Source organism: Manis pentadactyla, chromosome 14 (assembly GCF_030020395.1).
Source record: "Manis pentadactyla isolate mManPen7 chromosome 14, mManPen7.hap1, whole genome shotgun sequence".
Lineage (NCBI taxonomy): Eukaryota > Metazoa > Chordata > Mammalia > Pholidota > Manidae > Manis > Manis pentadactyla.
The window spans coordinates 24,899,770-24,919,010 of record NC_080032.1 but is presented as its reverse complement, the minus strand read 5'-3'; the positions used below and the strand labels follow the sequence as shown (position 1 = coordinate 24,919,010).

Genomic DNA, 19,241 nt, shown 5'->3' with positions numbered 1-19,241 from the left:
CCGCCGGTGCAGGAGGGGCGGTGGCCCGTTAGGGACTCGGGGAAAAGTGTGCTCAGGCGCGCGCCGCGCGAGGCTGTGTCAGTGTTGAGAGGCGCTAGACAGGAATTGTCAGGCGATCCCCGCGCTGCATCTGGCGGGTCTGAGGAGGGGTCCGCCCCGGGCCATCGGGCTGTAGCTGAGAAGCTATGGCGCCAGGGGCGTCGAAGCTGCGGGCCGAGGTCGGGCTCGGGGCGCTTCCGCGGCGGGCGCTTGCGCAGTACTTGCGCCTCCTGCAGTTCTACCCAGTGCTCACTAAGGCGGCCAGCAGGTCGGCGTGGAGCGACCGCGGGGGAACGGGGTCGGGAGGGCTGGCTGAGTGGACGGCGCAGAGGTCCCGGAGTTCAGTGCTCGGTTTTCCGGTGACCCAGCTACTTAGATACAGCCTATATTGGAGTTTAAGTGTGACAGGCAAAATCCCTGAATATCAAAATGACCCTGCAAAGACCTTAGAATAACCAGACAGCTCAGAACGTGCGGTTTGGGTATTGGGTTCTGAAAAGTAACCCTTAGGCACTTTCAAATGTGAACTCGGGAGCCAGACCGGAGGAGAGCACACAATGAGGATTGTGCAGGGGCCTTCCCCCACTGACCTGGAGCCCACACCTCACAGTTTGTTAGTCCCCACGCTGTCCTGAGTCAGGACGGTCCAGCAGCGCTGCTGGCTAGCTCCGCCCCTTTGATTTGGAGACCTAAACTTAGGAGATGTCTCCTCCATTACTTCTAATAAATTTTATGTTTCTTTGTCCCCTTTCATTAATTTAGCCTTTAATAAATATGTGCAGTATGTTTCCTGTGTACTGAGTTTCAGTAGTGATTAAGACAGGTGGGTAATGTCCCCACCTTCCTGGAGCTTGCACTCTAGTGAAAAAATAGACAAAAAAACAGATCAGTATGTAACAGATAAAGTGGTCAGGGGAGTTTCATCTGAGGAGGTGACATTTGAACAGAGGCCTGCACAAGGGGAGGTAATAGGCCATGCAAAGAAGGGAAGCAGAAGTTCCTGAGCAAAAAGTACAGCAACTGCAAAGGTCCTGAGGGAGGCTATGGTCATGATGGAGAGGTGGCAAGGTCTAAGTCACTGTAGAAAATGAACAGTGAGCTCGGGAGAGGATGAGAAAGAAGCAGCCATGGATCAAATCAAGAAGGCCCTTATCACTCACACTGAGAACTGTGGATCTTATAGCTCAGAGAAATTGTCAGAAGGTAGCTACATACCAAGTCTTGGAACAACTAGACCTGTCTCCACCTTTTTATTGAAATTTTATGACAATAATTGTAGATTAGCATGCAGTTGTAAAAAATAACACAGGCAGACCCCTTTTACACTTTGCCCAGTTTCTCCCATTGGTAATATTTTGTAAAACTACAGTACAATATCACAACAAGGACACTGGTGTAGATACAGTCCACAGATCACATTAACATCTCCCCAGCTTTGCTTGTACTAGCATGCATACATGTGTGTGCATGCACAGTTCTATGCAATTTCATTGTGTATAGGTTTGTATATCCACCACAGTCAAAACAGGAAAGTTCCATCATGAGGGTACCTCCTGTTGCCCATTTATAATCACACATCTCCCTCCCACACATAGTAACCTTTTGCAAAATCATAGTACAATGTCACGATCAGGACATTGGCACTGATAAAATGCACCAATTGGAAATCTTATTGTGCTCCTGTGTGTGTATTAAGTTATACCGTCTCCACTTTTTGAGGTAGGGACCTTACATTGCACTGCTTTAATAAAGATTCGTTTCCACCCATCCTCAGCATGATCTCAGAACAGCCATGCTAATTCTGTTCAGGAATGGACACCTTCTTGCTGTTTGCTTCTGTTTTCTGATTAGCTCTCTGTCCACAGTGGCATTCTGTCAGCACTTGGGAACTTCCTGGCCCAGATGATTGAGAAGAAACGGAAAAAAGAAAACTGCTTTCAAAAACTAGATGTCAGCGAGCCACTCAGATATGCCATTTATGGGTGAGTTCCGTAAAGGTTTACCCAGCAGCAGACTAAGTGTGACAAAGTAAGGTGTCAAGGCCAAGAGTCTGGAATAATCTAATTTGGAAAAATTAAAGCATTGTAAAAATCATTGGGAAAAATCAAAACAGTGGATAAGTGTTAATTTTGCCTATTTTATAGTTTTACATGGTTTTTATTTTGAATTGCTTGGGCAAGGGTTGAGCAGCCAGAGGGCAAATAACTAAGCTGAACCTGAAATCAAGCTGCAAGACTTAAAGGCCTGAAGGAGGAAAACATACTTAAATATGGACAGTTTCTGTTGTTATTTTCATAGTGTATAGGTATCCTGAAAAATGTCATTTCTGAATGACTTTTTGAATTGCAAAAGCGTAGAGATTTAGGAGTTTTTTCAATAAATCCACTCTGAGTTCTCTGTCAAACGACAGTATTTGCATAGGTGGATTATTTTTAAGTCTTTTACAACAAAGTTTTTTTTTTTCAATTCAGTATTCACAGATTTTTGTCTTTGTATGTTAACAATAGTGATCACAGCTTTTTCCGTAACATATTTAAAGTGTAAGCCCCTAGAGAGGGATGCATATCGGCATCATCTGGGAAGCCTCATCCAATTGCAGTTTTTCATTCATTCTCCTCCTACTGGGAACCCCTGCTCCAGGCCACTGAACCTTCTACAGCAAGGGGAAGAGTACTGAGATTCCCCTTGTTTAAAGACTTCCAGTGTCAGAAATTGAAAGATCTATGGGTTCCTGCCTATCTTTTTATGCCAAATTTTCTGGAGCTGCAGATCTGTTGTCCCAACAGATGTAGTTCCCTTCCAAGTTCTCTGTTTACTTTGGAACAAATAGTAGGAAGTGCCAATATGGACACACACTACTAGGTTTCACTCTTGCTAATTATCTAAGGAGTTTGGTGAGCAGCTCTAACACCAGACATGTGTCCATTTGTTTACTGTTGAGCACCTTCTCTGAGCCAGGCCCTGTTCTAGGCCTGCAGTCACAGCAGTGAACAGACAGACACAATCCTGTCTTGTGGCATTTACCTTTTGGGGTTGAGGAGAGCATATTTTTTGACTACTCAAATAAGATTATGACATGTAGTGAAAAATGCTATGAAGAAAATGAAACAAGACTTGGAACTGAGAGTGGCTAGGATAGTGGTGGGTTGATTATCCAGGACAACCAGCAAAGAATTCTCCAAGCTGACAGGATTGAGAAGGAGCTGGTCACATGAAGACTGAGGGAACCCAAGGCAAGAACAAATCTGGTCTGTGAAAGGCAAAAAAATGCTTGAAGCAGATTCAAAGAAAGCATATTTTCTAGAAGGAGCATGTAGACCTGTGTGGTCAGTGCTGAGGGACTCCAGGAAGGCAGGGTTTCAGACTTGGACCTTGGGGGTGAAGCTGGACCCTGGAAGGGCACATCCAGAGGACTGAGTCCAGCTCACCCCAATGGCGGGGCCTCAGGTTCTTCTTCACAGGGCCACTGAGTCACTTCTTCTACCTCTTCATGGAGCACTGGATCCCTTCTGAGGTCCCCTGGGCAGGGGTCAAGCGGCTCCTCCTGGACCGCCTCGTCTTTGCACCAGCCTTCCTGCTATTGTTCTTCACCGTCATGAACTTCCTGGAGGTTGGTCTTACGCCGTAGCCCTTCTAACAGATCTTCATTTGGCACAGGGGTTCTTCACCTGGTATCCTCCTGTGGAATTCAGGGGTCTGTGAACTTTTCAGTACACTCAAATTGAAGTTTCACATTTTCTTTTATAAATGTCAGAAATAAACCAAGTCATATTATCAGTACCTGTTGGTCTGCAGGAGTAGTCAGATACTTTCATATCATCCTCAGTTGTTACAGATACCCAGAGTGTTATTTTATGCTCATTACTCCCTGTACCTGCCTTTAGGTCTTGTCACTGGATGTGTTCAGAAAGAAACACACATACTAGTCTATAATAACATTGTCTGAATATTTTGATAGCCACATTTCAGTATAATTGGTTCCTTTGTAATCTGTATATTTTATTTTATACATTACAAAACTGAGAAGGGGGTCCATGGGCTTCATGAAACAGAAGTTTCAGACCCCTACTGAAATGCTGCAGAAGCTCGCATTAACTCAGTGCCTGGATGTGCTCTGAAGAGATTACCTTATCAGCATAGACACCACAACCCACTGTGTAAGAGGTGTGTTCCAGTGCAGTCACCAGGCAGGTCTGTTCTAATGTGCCCAACCCAAGTCCCTTCCCAGTTTATGAGCACTTTCAACCCCTGCTGTGTGCTGTGTGCCCAAGATGTATCATGTTCTGCCCTGATGGTAATTTATTTCAACCATTCACAGCAGGTAAATGGTTTCACTTAGGTTTTCTTTTGAAACACCATTTTGAGTTCTTGTTACTAAGGAAAACACCCCTTGTTGTCTAAAGAGACCCTGGAGGGAGAATGAAAGATGTCTAGCTTAACTGTGATAGCTAATAAGTCCCTGATAGTAACAAGAAATGTTTGGAAAGTCCTGAGGAAATCTGACGTAGGAAGAAGCAAAGGGAATCCACATTAGAAGTAAAGGTTTCTCATTGTTTTTCCTTCTAAATATGAAGGGGATACATTTTTATTAAAAAACAAAACCTCATACATATATGTCTATGGGACTAAAGTGAATAACATATAATTGACACATGTGGGAACACACTGTACCACACCTACTCCAGATGCCTCTGAACCCAACACTGTGGTCATATACATCATGTTACAGACACACACCATCCTACATGCCTGTCCCTTTTGTGTAAGGACTTGTGCTAGAATTGTGGTCCAAGGAGGCTGTCCTTGTTTATCCTGCAGTGATGTAAATAATACAAACAGTTGACATGTATTGAGCACCTGGCCTTGTCCCAAGCTCTGCATCAAGTGCTTCATGTCATTTGCACCTCAAATCAACCCCATTTGACAGTTGAGGAAGCTGAGGGCCATGGGGGTAAGTCATGGGCTGAAGGTCCTATAACTTGCAAGTCCATGAGTTGGGATTCAGACCCAGGCTTTGTGTCTTTGGTGCTCTTAACCCTATGGCTTTTTCACCCCCAGGAGGTTTGTTTCCCCACATTCTTGACAACTGTGATTGTATTTTTCTTTTAAATAGTTTGCAGTCTCATAGCTGAAAAGTAATTTAAATATCTTTATGATGTTGAACACCTTTTTATATGTTTACTGTAGTTCCATAAACTTTCCATTTACTTTTTTCTTACTGATTTGTAATTTCTATATATTAAGGTTCTCAATCCCTTGCCAAATATAAGGTGCAGATATTTTTCCCATTTTTTAGGTGTTTCTGTTTTAACTTCATATGACATCAAAAGATTTTTATAAAGTTACAAATTTTAAGTTGTATAAGGTTTTTTATAGTGTCTTTCTCTATATGCGAGTTTAACAGTTCATGTATTAAAATGTCCTTCTTTTCCTTTATGTGCTTCCTTAAAATAGGATATTTAAAATATACTCCCATAGTTTCATGATATTTTGTACATTTAGATAAACTCGAAGATAATAGAAGTATTCTCCTATACTTCCCTCTAGTATTCTTATGGGTTTTTTTTGTTTTTTTGTTTTTACTTCATATGTAGGAGATTTACTTCTGTCTTGGCTTTTTTCACTTAAAAAGCAAATTGACTCCATGCCATTAATTGAACAGTCTTTTGTGTTCTGAAACGTTAACTTTATCATATTCTTATCCCCATGTGTACAGGCCACTGTGTGGACCCTTTGCTCTTTTGCTGGATTCTGTCAATTTCCATTGCATGTTTTTTTAGGGAACAGGAGGTATTGCTACTAGACTTTTTATAATTACCATAACCTTTAGTATTTTTTAAATATCTAGGTAAGTAGCCCTCCCCTTGTTATTCTTTATCAAGATGGCTATTCTTTTTTTTTAATTTTGATATCATTAATGATGTACAATTACTTGAACAACATTATAGTTACTAGACTCCCCCTATTATCAAGGCCCCCCCACATACCCCATTACAGTCACTGTCCATCAGCGCAGTAAGATGTTATAGAATCATTACTTGTCTTCTCTGTATATACTGTATATAAATCCTAAGCATTTACCCTTCCAGATGACATGTCCCATCAATTTACTGGGGTCCGTTTTTAAAAACTCCTGAAAAGCTCTGGTTGGAAATGGATCATCTTTGGAGACTGTTGCGGAAAGAACTGACAGCTGCTCCATAAACAGCAGTTCGGGTGCCCAAGGCCACAGCACGGGTCACCCCATGGGTCAGCCCTGTGAGGAGGGATGGGCGCGGACGCAGGGTGAGCCGCGCGCGACCTGGTGCTGTCCCAGCTGGATGGTTAGCTCCCTCTAGCTGCGCCGCTCACCCTGCACACGGTGTACCGTCTACGCATAAGCGGAACAAAATCTGGTTTAAAAAGCCGTTGTGTTAGGGTTTGGCCTCCAGACCTTGGTGCCCAGGTTCCAACCCGAGTCGCGGAGGTGGCTCACCACGCGCCCTCCTTTCCAGGGCAGGGACGCGGCCGCCTTCGCCGCTGGCGTGAGGAGACGCTTCTGGCCGGCGCTGCGCACCAACTGGCAGGTCTGGACCCCGGTTCAGTTCGTCAACGTCAACTATGTGCCTCTGCAGGTGAGGTCCGTGCGGGGCGGTCCCTCCTCCACCCGAGACCGCTTCCCACCTCCTTGTCACCCCAACTTACAGCCTTTCCAGGGATTCGGATTCTCGGGGGGTGAAGATGAGTATAAGAGACTCCCGTCTGCGGACGTCTTCTGCGGTGAAGCGTCCGCAGAAGCGTGGGCAGATGCAAAGCGGTGGCAGGTTCGCAGGCGGGCGAGGGCAGCCTCACCTGCCGTGACGTCACACCTGGCGGCGGGCGGAGCACTCAGTGAATACACCAGAAGGCGCCCGCGGGGACTGCGCGCTGTCTGGTGACGTTGGGACCCACTCAGGATGGAGGGAGCCATGAGGGGCTATAAACCGTGTGTCTGAGCAGAAGCGAGCTCAACAGGGCCTGTGCCGAGGTCCAGGCAGGTTTGCACCGATGCTGACTGCCTGCCCAGCCTTCTGGGGTGGCCTTGGCTCCAGGTCACGGCTGGCCCGTTATCACTGTCTGCATACTGAGTACAGCATGGCTCTGCCGGGTTGCAAGACCACTCCAGGGTTGAAGATTGGCTAGAAGGAATCAGGGGACTCAGGGTATCTTTGTGCACATGGCCTGCATTTATTACAGCCACGCAGAAGGACATATAACTGGATCCTGGGAAATCCACTACAGACATTCTAGGCTCCCTCCCTGTTGGTCACACAGCATCTCATGCCCACCACCACCCAGCCTGTTTCTGCCCAGGGTTTTTACTGGGGGCCAGTCATGCAGACACCTTTGCCCAGCATGTGACAGAATTCAAGTCCCAGGAGAAAAGATTGCCTGCAGAAACAACCACATTGTTCCTGCAAGCACTCTAGGCACAGGGAGCCATTATCAATTGGGGAAAGGTGGGAAACCACGTGAAACCCAGTTTCCAGACAGCATCCAAGGGCCGTCCTTTCAAACATGCCTTTCAAAGGACAGTAGCCTCTGGCCTGCTGTGTTTGTCCTCTTTTGTACACCATTGAGTAAACCACTTGAAACTAGGGAGAAGACGGGGTGCTTGAGGATGCTCAGAGTCTGGGTAGTGAGAGAGCAAAGGCTGGAAAATGGAATCCTGAGCAGCTTAGGGACAGTGCTGGGAGGTATAGTCAGAGTCTGCATTTTAGGTGGTTGCAGGTGACTGCTTAAAGGGGTGGTGGAGTTTATTAAACAAATATTTATTGAGCATGGACTGTTATGCCCCATTGCACTAGACCCTGGGAATATAGTAATTAATGAGGTAAAACAGACTGCTATTTTCATGGAGCTCATATGCCAGGGAGACTCACTGGTTGACTGAAGGTGATTTCACTGGGGGTATATCCATCAGCTCATGGAAGCCTTGTAATGGAACAGCAACAGGTTAAAGTAGTGGGAGCAGGAAGGGGCTAGTCAAGCTACCCGCACAGTGGCTGGTGCTGGGGTGAGAGGCTGAGCCAGGAGCAAAAGTGTTCAGTGAAGGAGAATAAGAGCAACTGTTTTCCCTACTAGCCTATAAATATCATTAGGCAGGGACTGTTAAGGGCAAAGCACAGTGCTTTGTACAAAGTATAGACTCAGTGAATGCTATAGTGAGGTGGGTGGACCAACCAAGAACTCTGTCCCAGGGGATCAGTGCCTTGTGAGTGCAACCAGAGCCCCCATCTTTACCAAAGCCTGACTGTGTTCTCTTTGGCAGTTCCGGGTGCTTTTTGCAAACGTGGTGGCTCTGTTCTGGTATGCCTACCTGGCTTCTCTGGGAAAGTGAAGATGGCCTGAAGAGAATGTCAGACTGTGGACATGGGTCTGGGGGAATGCTCACCTGCCCAAATTGAGAGCAGAAACAACCTAGTCAGGACTTTACCTGATTCTAAATAATGTGACTCAAGATGGCCTAGAATGATGAGAAAAAGGTCTTTTAATATCAGAATTTTGTATCTTAAAAAGGCAGTAGCTGTCTTCATGTAGCACTGCCCTAGAAACTTAAAATATGGTAGATGATTTCACTTGTCACCTTGGATTGAATTATCAGAATAAACTGTAATGTAGCTTTCTCAGTGATTTTAATTCCTCAGATTGTCACTTTTGGAGAAACATGTGGTCAAAGGGCTGCCCTCAGATTTTTAAACTTTTTTTTTTAATTGTAAAATATACAGTACGACTGCTTAGATACCTGGCAACATAGGAAAAGGGCTTTTATAGCCTTGGAATTCTGAGAGGTTGGGTGATAAATATATGCCACCCTTTCAGCTTTTTCCCCTTGCTCTCCTATTGCTCATTTATATTAACCCTCCCTCCCCACTTTTTTCATTCTTAGAACATTCCTTCCTGACAGTATTCCTTTCTTGTTTCAGATACAATATCCTCCCAGATCTTAATTATACGTTTTTTGAAATTTTCTTCTGTCCAACCTGCCATTTGTTTTCTCAGGGTTCATTTTGTTTGATTTGGTATCTTTTCTAATCAGGAATTCCTTAAACATCTGATCTTGATTGTTATTAACTCAGGGGGAAATGTGTTCTCAGCCTGGGGCAAATAAACCTTTGAAGCCAAAAATCAGTCAAAGGGAAAAATAAAGTGGGAGAAATCCATTTATTGCTTACAAGAGTCATCTACTCCCATTCACCCAGTATCTCTTGCAACCCAGCTGCAAAGCCCCCCAAAACACTCTCAGGTCCAGGTGCTCACTCACTGTCTACCTACCTTGTAATCACCTATTGCTGTGGAGATAAGACTACTTCTCTCCACCCCTTGGAAACACCTATTGATATGAAGATGTACTAAGGCAAGATGAGAGATTCTGGAAATACTGCAATTTTATCTACAACTGTGCATCAGTGTTTAAGAGCCAAAGTCACTCACGCCTTAGTGTGTGGGGGCTGCACTTGCCCAGTGGTACTTAGCACTGAGGGCAGACCAAGCAGGAGTCCAGTTTTATTGAGGATCCCCCATTTTCAACAGCTGAGGCCTCTTCTCTCAGGTTGGTCAGTTTCCCCAGAGAGGAATACTTTAATTTTCTTGCCCCTGGGGGAAGTATGATGGTTTTAGTGGGGCAGCGAACATTCTTGTGGTTAACTGGAAGGGATTAGAGGTCCTACTATTTGTATGTGAACTTCATATAGTGTCATTTCTATTACTGCATCCCAGTCTCAGCTATGTGTGTTCTCAAACCCAGAGTCCTTCTGGTTCAAATCCTCTGGGATGAAATTTCTCTCATCTTCTGCCATGATAGAGGTGACATATTCATCTGAATGTACAGATGATGGAGGGGTGCAGAGGGCAGCCTCTTACATATTTTCAATCAGCCCTCATGGGTTTAGCCTCACTTACCTTCCTCAGAAGTGGGGCTAGTGCTCGTGACTCCCCTCTCCCTGACTAACTGAAGTGAGCTTGCTTTTTTGGCTTCCCTCAGTGCAGGCAACTGATGTTCCATCTTCTCAGGTCAATAATGATCTGATTTCCAGTGTCCAAAATTTTGTCAACTGATCTCTTTGCTTTGTTTTCTCCTGTAGACTCAAGTATGTCCTTGTGGATTCGTCTTTTTTCTTTTAAAAAATCTTTTTACTAACATTTTGATAAACGACTTTTTGGAAGGAAACATCAAATGTGTGGGTTCAAGACATGTTTAAGCAAAGGTCTGGGCATTTCTGTGGAATAAATTCATGCTCCAAAACCCAGAGTAATTGTTTTTTAAGGTAAAGCAGATCATGCCATTTCCCAACTTTAAAACCTGCAAAGATGATCCAGGATACCACTTCTGGGTCTACACCCAAAAGAACTGAAAGCGGGGACTTAAAACAGAGATATTTGCACACTTGTGTTCTCAGCAGCAGGATTCACAACAGCCGAGGTGGAAACAACTCAAGGGTCCACTGACCCATGAGTGTATAAACATGTCCATCCACACGGTGGAACATTCAACCTTAAAAGGAGGAAATCCCGACACCTGCTACATGGGTGCAGTGAGGGAATGGTGCTCAGTGAAATCAGCCAGTCCCAAAGGACAGACCCTGTATGACTACGCGAGGTCCCCCGAGTCGTCAAACTCGTAGAGAGCAGAATGGTCGGGGCCAGAGGCCAGCGGGAGGGGGACGGGTTCCGGGGAAGGAGTTCAGTTTGGGAAGAAGAGAAAATCCTGGAATAAGAGGTGGGGAGGCTGCACTACAGCGTGAATACGCCAATGCCCCGGCAATGTGCGCTTAAAGTGAATACTACAGTATACCTTATGATGTATATTTCCCCACAGTAAAAATAAAAAGCGACCAACGCCGGAGAGTTCTCCCGGCTCACTCGAACTAGAATCCCAGGCTCTGGTGCTCACGGCCCTCGCCCGCCTCCGTTGCTCCCAGCTCCTTCCAGCCTCGGCCTCCAGGCTTGGCTCTCTGGAACCCGTCGTGCCCCTCGAAGTAGGCGCCGTCCCGCAACGCCTGCCTCCCGAGAGGCGCCACGTGGACAATCGAGCTCTCCAACCGCTGCGCTCAGCGCACTCGGCAGTTTCCCAGAGGGCCCAGGTAGCGGGCCGGGGGGCGGGATTTCCGCCCTCGCGTAGCCGGCTAGCCGGAAGCGTACTCCCGCGGAAGCGTGTCACTGTCGGCGCGCCGTCCGAACCGAAAGCGCCTGCGCGGGATTGGCTCGGGCGGGCAGCATGGCGTTCAGGAAGGCGCTGCAGCTGGCGGTGTGTGGCCTGGCCGGAGGCTCAGCAGCTGTACTTTTCTCGGCTGTGGCGGTGGGCAAGCCTCGCGCGGGCGGTGACGCGGAGACTCGCGTGGTCGAGCCGCCGGCGTGGGCGGGGGCCGCGCGCCCCGGTCCCGGCGTCTGGGACTCCAATTGGGATAAGTACGCGGCTGACTCTGGCGCTGCTAAGGGCCTGGGCGCAGTTCGGAGCGCGGGGCTGGGGCCGGGCGCAGGGCTGAGGCGCGGTCTCCGCGGACGGGGCGCGACGCGGGACTGAGGCACGGTCTTCTTCGTTCGGGGCGCGGGCTGCGATGCAGGGCGTCGTGGGAGGAGCCGGTGCCGGGCGCCTGGGGAAGCCTGAGCCGGCATTTCAGTCCAGGATCGAGGGCTACCATCCTTGTTCTTCTTAACATCCGAATCCTCGGGGAGGGTGAGGGCAGGTTGATCCTATCTTTGCTGGAAGGGTGACGCCCGTGCCTAGGGGCCTCCGCGGGTAACTGCGCCAGGACGCGGCTGTCAGGCAGCCTGAATGCGGGCTGGCCTCGAATCGTGGGTCTTGGGTGGCCGCTGGCCACCTATGCTTATTGAGCGCTTGAATATAGCACCTCTGATCAGGAAACAGTTTTTAGACTTAATTAATATGAATTAAGGTAGAAAACAAAGCAGTGTAGATTTTTAAATATTTCTTATGTGTTGAAATGGTAGTACTTTTGATGCATCGGATTAAATAAAGTGAGTTATTGAAATTTCACCTGTTCTACTTTTTAAATGTGGCTTCCTGGAAATTTAAAATTGCATGTGTTGCTGGTATTCTATTTCTGTTGGCTAACATTTCGCTGGAGTCCCGCGTGGCAATTGTGGGATGGTTAGGCGGCCCCAGCTCCTGACTACTTGATGCTTTACTCTGAGGGGGCACAGAGCTAATATTTGTTGTCAGTCTAGTTGTACCAGGAACTTCATGGGTGTTCTTTAAACCGTTAATTTTTAAAAGATATGTTTTAGAATAGTTTTAGATTTACAGAAAAATTATAAGACAACAGAAGTCCTTTACACTTCACACCTAATTTTGTTACATTGCACACTAGTATAATTTTGTTACATTGCACACGTTATTATTAATTGATGTTACTACTTTATTTTCTTATGTGTTTATCTGCTGTCCATTGACTCTTCCAGGATTCCATGTAACAGCCAACCCTCAGGTCTCTTCAGGCTCTTCTTGGCTTTTGTAGTTTCTCAGAGTTGCCTTGTTGTGATGACTTGGACAGTTTTGAGGAGTGCTGTTCAAAGACCTTATAGAATGTTCCTCATTTGGGATTTGTTTGTTTTTCTCCTGATTACACCAGGCTCATACTCTCTTTTTCAAACAAATACAATCTTCTGAATTTCTTAGATCGTTTTAAGGACTGAGGTTAAAGGACCTGCTTGAGGTAGAACCAGACTCCAGCTTTATTCATTGAAACTGATGTGCTGTGTTTGTTCAACAAGTCTATATTTATGTGGGGGTGGGGCTGACCCTGCTAGAAAGTTCAGATCCTCATCTGGCTGAAATCTCCAGCTTCTTTCTTGGGAAACATCCAGCCTCAGCTTCCTGTGTCTGTGCCTGTAGCTCCCCAGTGTCTTCTCTGGCTCATCCCGAGGCTCCCACATGCCTGCCAATGATGCCTCTAAGCCTTGTTGTTCTCTGGGCACCCCAGGTTTGCACAGCCCAAGCAGCAACCTAGAGTCCCCACTATTTCCTTCAAAACTTACTCTTCCACCACACTGTCTCAGCTGAGCAAATTTTTCCCAATTCTGCTGATACCACAGACATTTAACTTGTATTAACCTCAGTTCTGTGAGCCACCATACACACCTGCATTCACAAGACTTGGTTGGTGGTTTCTCCACGTCTTTGCTACTGCTCTCCACCCTCCCCTCCAGCCCAGCAGCGCCACCCAGTAGACTTTCTGCGATAAACGGACCATTGTCCTCACTGTCCCGTGTGATAACTGCATCCCATGTGCTGTGGAGCATTTGAGTACGTTTAGTGTAGCTGGGGAGATGCAGCTTAGTTCTATTCAATTTTCATTATTTTGAATTTAGCCATAGCTAGTGGCTGCCATTCGACGGTACCGAGAGGCCACTTCCCACCAGTCCTCCCACAGCCACCCTTCCCTGTTACCTGGTTTCATTTCCTCCCCAGCACTGCTCACCTTGCTGTTATTGCCAGATCACCTTGCTAGAACATAAGTTTTACAAGGGCTGTGCTCGTCTGTCTGTTTTTTCACCATCCAGTTTCCCCAGAACAGGCCCAGCACTCAGCTCCTGGGAGTAAATGGGATGTGCTGTGAGATGCTGGCCTCTCCTGGGCAGGTGGCAGAGAAAACAGAATGCTGAAGCTTCTCCCCTGTGCCTTCCTAAGACAGAAAGACCATTTCTCAGAAGTATTCAAGGGTCACTTGTGAACAGGGATCACAAGGACATACACCTCTCATATTTCAACATCAGGCGAGAACCACTGTCCCTGGTCAACCTGCGGAAGAGGAACCTGGAATCTGGAGAAGAACTGGCATCCAGGCTGGACCACTACAAAGCCAAAGCCACACGGCATATCTTCCTCATCAGGCACTCCCAGTACCACACAGATGCCTCCCTGGCAAAGGACCGCACTCTGACGCCCCTGGGTACGTGGCTGGGGCTGGGGCCTCAACTGACCGTCAAAGGCAGTCTCCTAGAAGGTATTCCTAGGGGCACTGGGCCTCCTTGAGCCTGAGTTAGGGACTCAGTACAGATTCAGTCCTTGTATTTATCAGCTCAATTCTGCTGCAAAACAGTCTTTGAAAGTGTTCTCAACTTCAAAAAAATATTACAGTGGATCTTGCATGTAGGTGGTTAAGTCTACAGCACACACCAGAGGTGCTCTGTGCACCCTCATGCTCTGCAAGTGGCATCCCATATGTACCCTGTTTGCCATAATTACTACTGAAGGCCCTTTCATCTGGCACTTGCATCTCTGTTTATGGTCTTCATAAAACCAGGCCAGAGTGGCAGCCCCACCATACCCTGGCAGGAGTGTTGCTTGTGTCAGCTTCTTGCTGTTGTGAGCAGCACCTCTGGGTGTTCTTGCATCTTGGTCTTTGTGTCCTTGTGCAAGCGTGTCTGTAGGAGAAAGTCCTAGGAAAAGGAATGCATGTGGTCTGAGATAGAGTATAAATGAAAGATTTTTGTGCTGAATGGGGCATTACCCTATGTACACGTTAAGACATTCAGACGGTGTAAAAGGGTTACTGGTCTGTTCTCCAGCCAGCTGCACCCCTCCTGCTCCAGGTGCACAGTGCGGAGTGAAGTGGTATCGGGGGTGGGGCAGTGCATCCAGCTGAAACTTAACTCTGAAGGCATTTGAGAAAGCACACTTGTAATCTGCTCTCAGTCTGTACTTAGTAATGCTGGGATCGTTGCCCTTTGTATGTGGACATCCGTGATGACTGCAGTTGGTGGATCACCCTCACGTTGTGACTCAGTCTTTGGAAGAAGTTCTTTAAGAATGGGGTGATGGAGCAAGCAGGCCCCTACCCAAACTTTGGTGATCCTTGACCTTGGTCATTATTTTTAATGTTTTCTCTGTATGGGACTGCAGGTAGCTAGGTTATCTCATTGATGTTATCCACTGAATGCCTGGGACCTATTAGTCCCAAACCCCAGGAAGGCCTGCCTGTCTTGTCCCCTGACATTAATGGTACTTGCTAAGGACTGGTCCCAGTGACATGTAAGTCTCTGGTGTATTTCCCTCAAGGTCGTGAACAGGCTGAACTAACTGGTCTCCGACTTGCAAGCTTGGGGTTAAAGTTTAATAAAATTGTCCATTCCTCCATGACCCGTGCAGTAGAAACCACTGACATCATTAGCAAACACCTGCCAGGTGAGTGCCAGGCACCCCTAAGTCCCTTGGCCACAGGTGGGGAGGGAGGGAGCCGGGCTGAGGCCGGGGCCTAGAGCGGCTTCTGAAGGAGCACACTGAGTCACCTGCTGCTCCCCAGGGGTCTGCAAGGTCAGCACAGACCTGCTGAGGGAAGGTGCCCCCATCGAGCCTGACCCGCCTGTGTCCGACTGGAAGCCCGAAGCTGTGGTAAAAAAAAAAACCATAACGGTGGTCTTCCTCCTGGGGGGGCTTCCCCAACTCCGCCCTGGTTGCCTCTCTCCCCCCATGCTCCTCGACCTGTGGCCTGTTTGTTGCCTGCATACTTAAGGTTTTTACTCTGCCCCCAGCAGTATTACGAAGATGGAGCCCGGATTGAGGCCGCCTTCCGGAACTATATCCACCGGGCGGACACCAAGCAGCAGGAGGACAGTTACGAGATCTTCATCTGCCACGCCAATGTCATCCGCTACATCGTGTGTCGGTGAGGGGCCACTGACAGCCCCTGTGGCCTATGTCCCGTGTCCCCTCTGTCAGACTGTTCCATCTCGTCTTTCCTCCTCTCATGACCTTGATGCCTCCCAGGGAGCCTTCCGGTTGTCTGGTAGAATACCTTTCAGTTTGGAGTTACTCATGATCATGCGCTTTTGGCAGGAATAGCACAGGCGAGATCTGCTTATCCCAGCGTGGGTCTAGGTGCCTGATGCCAATGGCCTCTCCTGGGTGGTGGTCACTTGGCCAAGCTCTGTGCACTGGACTTTTCACACTGTGGCTGTTACTTTCCCACTGGGGATTGGTCAGTGTTGGGAGACAACGCAGACACCCTGTTTGCTTCCAACTTATACTGACTGTATGTGTCACTTGGTGGTGGGTCCTTCCTCAGCAGTTCACTCTGGTGTTTGACCCAGTTGCTCCAGTGCTGGCTGTTGGGAGCTCCTTCCTGGGCTCCTGTGTCCTCTGGACGTTCCCTACTTCCTGGCACTATGGAAAGTTCTGGGGTCCTTGTAAGTGCCTCTTGCCCTGAGTGGCATCTGTGTCACAGGGCCCTGTAAGTCAGAAGGCCAGCTGGGTGCTTAACGTGTTTAACCAAATCTCACTGAATGCAAATGTAGAAATAGTGAACACTGCCTTGCTCCTGGATCCATTAGAAAGTATTTGTCAGATGCTTCGGTAGCAGAGGGGCTCCTCTTCTCCTTTGATGAGTCTAGCAGTGGGAAGATAGGACACAGCATGGCCCATTGGCCCTTGGTGCTCATGAGCTTGACATTTGAGCCCATTGCTGGGGCTGTGGGGGCTGAGCCCCTCTGATGTCACATGTACAGTCCCTGGTGAGAAGCCCAGGAGCTGGGGTTCTTGGCTTGCTCAAGGGTGCTCCAAACTAGATTGAGTGCTGCTGGGAAGATGAGGTGGGCTTTGGACAGGTGGTCACTTGGGGGCTCCCTGCCTCCAACTGACGTGCCCCTGGTGGCACAGTCCCAACGCTTCTGTGTCCCATGCACTGCCCTGTATGCTGCGCAGGTCCCTGTGGATGTTCCAGACAGGGCCAACCTGAGCAGTCACTAGGAGGAAATCCCAGTGTGGGAAATGCAGCAGAAGTAATCAGGGACTTGGAGTAGAGGTACCTGTGTTACATGCAGGGCGGGACGAAGCCAGAGTGTTACTGTGATGTTCTCCATGTTGTGAGGGTGGCCCTGAGAAGCCTTTAAAAGGCAGCTGCTCCCCGAGGTTGACAATTCATGGCAGGAAAACTTGGGAGCAGATGGCAGTGAGGGGTGCCATGGGCATGCTGCTAGTCTCTGAGACTTTCAGGGTCACAAAGGGTGTCTTGGTGGCTGACTTGGAAGCCAAAGTAATGCTGAGCTTCTCAGCAAATACTACCTGTGCCTAAAAAGTATTTTTAGGAGCATGAAAATGCTCCGTCTGTCCCAGGGCAGGAAGGACCAGAAATGGACCATGCACTATCGGGCTGCCTATAACGTCTTGGTTTTACCCTGGGAAAACAAATTAAATTGTGGGCACTTGTTAAGAAACAGTTTATTTCTGACGCACTGCAGATCTTGAGTTGGGTTGATCTGCCTCCCAGAGGGGCAGGGCTGTCCTCTCACCCCTTAGTTGATGGGCTGGCAGCCCCTTGCTCTGAGAAACCTCTTGTCTGAGAACAGGAGGGTGATGCTAGTCCCAGCCCGCAGAGTATCTCCTCTGAGACCTTCCCACCTGGGCTCAAGTGCCGTCAGCTCTGCTGGGACCCCAGCCATCTTGAGGCAGAGCTCCCTGTGCTAGCATGTTTCCCCCTCCTCCAGGGCACTGCAGTTTCCTCCAGAAGGCTGGCTTCGCCTCTCCCTCAACAACGGCAGCATCACCCACCTGGTGGTCCGGCCCGATGGCCGAGTGGCGCTCAGGACCCTTGGGGACACGGGGTTCATGCCTCCTGACAAAATCTCCCGCTCCTGAGGGCTGCCTCAAGGACCAGCTCTCTGCAGCACCCTGCCCGGCTCTGGCCGGGGTGCCACCAACAACGTGGGCTCGCTCCTTCACGGTCTTCTCTGCACGGCTTGCACCGTGGTCCTTCCATCTTTCTGGGACAAGGTGACAAAAAAGCCCGTGTCTGAAATGCCAGCATCTCAGCACCTGTGCCTGGACCAGGATGGAAGAGACGTTCAGGTCAGATCAGCCTGCTTTCTCCGAAGGTTTTCTACTGACTCATCACTTTTGATGTCACAGATGCCAGCACTGTGGAGACCACAGCAAATCTGCACTGACAGGTCTTAGGGTCATGACCACAGCTGGCTGGCTACCCTCCCAGGCTCATCAGCAGAGCCGAGGGGCTCAGAAGGAGGGCACCAGCGCTTCCATTTGTAACTTACCTTGCTTCACGTATTCTTTCCAAATCTTTAAACCCTTTGCCATTTAAAATTTTTGTCAATTGGAGATTGTCCTCATCTGAGCTCTTGCTTTGAAAACCAATTTTGTGCTCCAGTGTTAGGCACCTCTGGAGCTGCACACAGGGCACCTGGGCAAATGCAGCAGGTTAAGTGGCCTGTTGTTCTGGGACAGGGGCAGCCCAGGAGGGTCCTGTTCCAGTAAGATAGCTGACAGCTTGATCATTGCCTCTGGCTATTTGTCTTTTGTGATTCTGTATTAAATTATTTAGACATGATATGTCCATCCCAAATATTGTTTAGAAAAATCAGTAGTTTCTGTGATTGTTATGAACATTTTCTTTGAATTAGTGCAACCAACTAATTGGGGTGTTTGATCCATTTCTGTGTCAATTTTGAAAAGAACTACAAAATAAAATTTTATGTTCCTGATTTTTCAAAGTACTAATTGTGAATGTTTTGAAGGAAACTAGAAGCCTGTGCAGCAGCCCCAAAATTTGTGAGGTGGTTTTAACAAGAAGCTCTTTTCAACAGCATTTCCTGTACCCAGGGCTGCTGGCCCTAGAGAGGCCTAGACCCAGGGCAGTGAGCTCGGTGAGTGGTGTTCTAGAAGCAGAACCGTGTGGTCTTCTCCAGAAAGTTTTGACAAAGCAGGGACAGTGCCAGCTTTTCAAACCACAGAAGTACCAGGCAGCCTTCATGTCTGACCACAGGCATGAACAAACAAGGGGCCATAGGGCCTCACACCCACAGAGCCTGAGCCCTGGCCCCACGGCCCAGGATGCCTGGTGGTGGCAGTCTCTGCTCTGTCCCTTGGGGTTTGTGTAGCCACCTTTCTGTTTGTCTGCAGGCCAGCCCTTTACACTTGACTTCTAAGAAGCAGGGCAGCATTGGGAAACCAGAAACAAGCCCACATGGGGGTCGAGGGAAGTTGTTATGGGGGCCCAGTGACATCAAGATGGAATCATCCCAAGGTAGGACAGATGTCAGTAACAATACCCTGCTTGGCCAAAACAAAAACTTTACACCAAGAACCTATGTAAAAGACCAGGGAACCCAAGCTGACTGCAGGGATGGTCAGTGCAGTGCAGGCTGCTGTTTATTCCAAAATACTTGGAGACAGTTCAAGAAAGGAACATAAGTACAATTTGTAAGCTAGA

At 48.1% G+C, this 19,241-nt stretch overlaps 2 protein-coding genes and 1 long non-coding RNA gene across 5 annotated transcripts; 2 read left to right on the top strand and 1 right to left on the bottom strand.

The window, feature by feature from the left end:
* Positions 1 to 33: 33 nt before the first annotated feature.
* Positions 34 to 10,296, top strand: PXMP2 (peroxisomal membrane protein 2). Of its 2 annotated transcripts, XM_036921925.2 has the most exons (6): positions 34 to 307; positions 1,905 to 2,021; positions 3,487 to 3,649; positions 6,534 to 6,653; positions 8,330 to 8,390; positions 10,143 to 10,296. In XM_036921925.2, the coding sequence occupies exons 1-6, from the start codon at positions 186 to 188 to the stop codon at positions 10,196 to 10,198; spliced, it is 639 nt and encodes a 212-aa protein (XP_036777820.1). In that variant the 5' UTR covers positions 34 to 185; the 3' UTR covers positions 10,199 to 10,296. The 2 variants fall into 2 exon arrangements, with proteins under 2 accessions (XP_036777820.1, XP_036777822.1); XM_036921927.2 differs by lacking the exon at positions 10,143 to 10,296 and having other exon boundaries at positions 8,330 to 8,683.
* Positions 1,275 to 7,431, bottom strand: LOC130680805 (uncharacterized). Its single transcript, XR_008993847.1, has 2 exons — positions 6,724 to 7,431; positions 1,275 to 3,718 (listed from the first exon to the last, which is right to left on the bottom strand). It is a non-coding gene; the product is annotated as an uncharacterized LOC130680805 (long non-coding RNA).
* A 934-nt stretch (positions 10,297 to 11,230) lies between the features above and the next one.
* Positions 11,231 to 18,513, top strand: PGAM5 (PGAM family member 5, mitochondrial serine/threonine protein phosphatase). 2 transcript variants are annotated; one of them, XM_036921924.2, is made up of 6 exons: positions 11,231 to 11,466; positions 13,795 to 13,970; positions 15,080 to 15,205; positions 15,324 to 15,412; positions 15,556 to 15,686; positions 17,503 to 18,513. In XM_036921924.2, the coding sequence occupies exons 1-6, from the start codon at positions 11,276 to 11,278 to the stop codon at positions 17,651 to 17,653; spliced, it is 864 nt and encodes a 287-aa protein (XP_036777819.2). In that variant the 5' UTR covers positions 11,231 to 11,275; the 3' UTR covers positions 17,654 to 18,513. The 2 variants fall into 2 exon arrangements, with proteins under 2 accessions (XP_036777819.2, XP_036777817.2); XM_036921922.2 differs by having other exon boundaries at positions 15,553 to 15,686.
* Positions 18,514 to 19,241: the final 728 nt, after the last annotated feature.

What these genes read in the sequence shown, in the direction of transcription:
- PGAM5 (XM_036921922.2), top strand. Translation starts at nt 11,276, where the DNA reads ATGGCGTTCAGGAAGGCGCTGCAGCTGGCGGTGTGTGGCCTGGCCGGA. An exon ending in ACTGGAAGCCCGAAGCTGTG is followed by an intron (nt 15,413 to 15,552) that starts GTAAAAAAAAAA and finishes CTCTGCCCCCAG; the next exon opens with CAGTATTACGAAGATGGAGC. An exon ending in ATCCGCTACATCGTGTGTCG is followed by an intron (nt 15,687 to 17,502) that starts GTGAGGGGCCAC and finishes CCCCTCCTCCAG; the next exon opens with GGCACTGCAGTTTCCTCCAG.
- PXMP2 (XM_036921925.2), top strand. Translation starts at nt 186, where the DNA reads ATGGCGCCAGGGGCGTCGAAGCTGCGGGCCGAGGTCGGGCTCGGGGCG. An exon ending in CCGTCATGAACTTCCTGGAG is followed by an intron (nt 3,650 to 6,533) that starts GTTGGTCTTACG and finishes CCTCCTTTCCAG; the next exon opens with GGCAGGGACGCGGCCGCCTT. An exon ending in TGCCTACCTGGCTTCTCTGG is followed by an intron (nt 8,391 to 10,142) that starts GAAAGTGAAGAT and finishes TTTCTCCTGTAG; the next exon opens with ACTCAAGTATGTCCTTGTGG.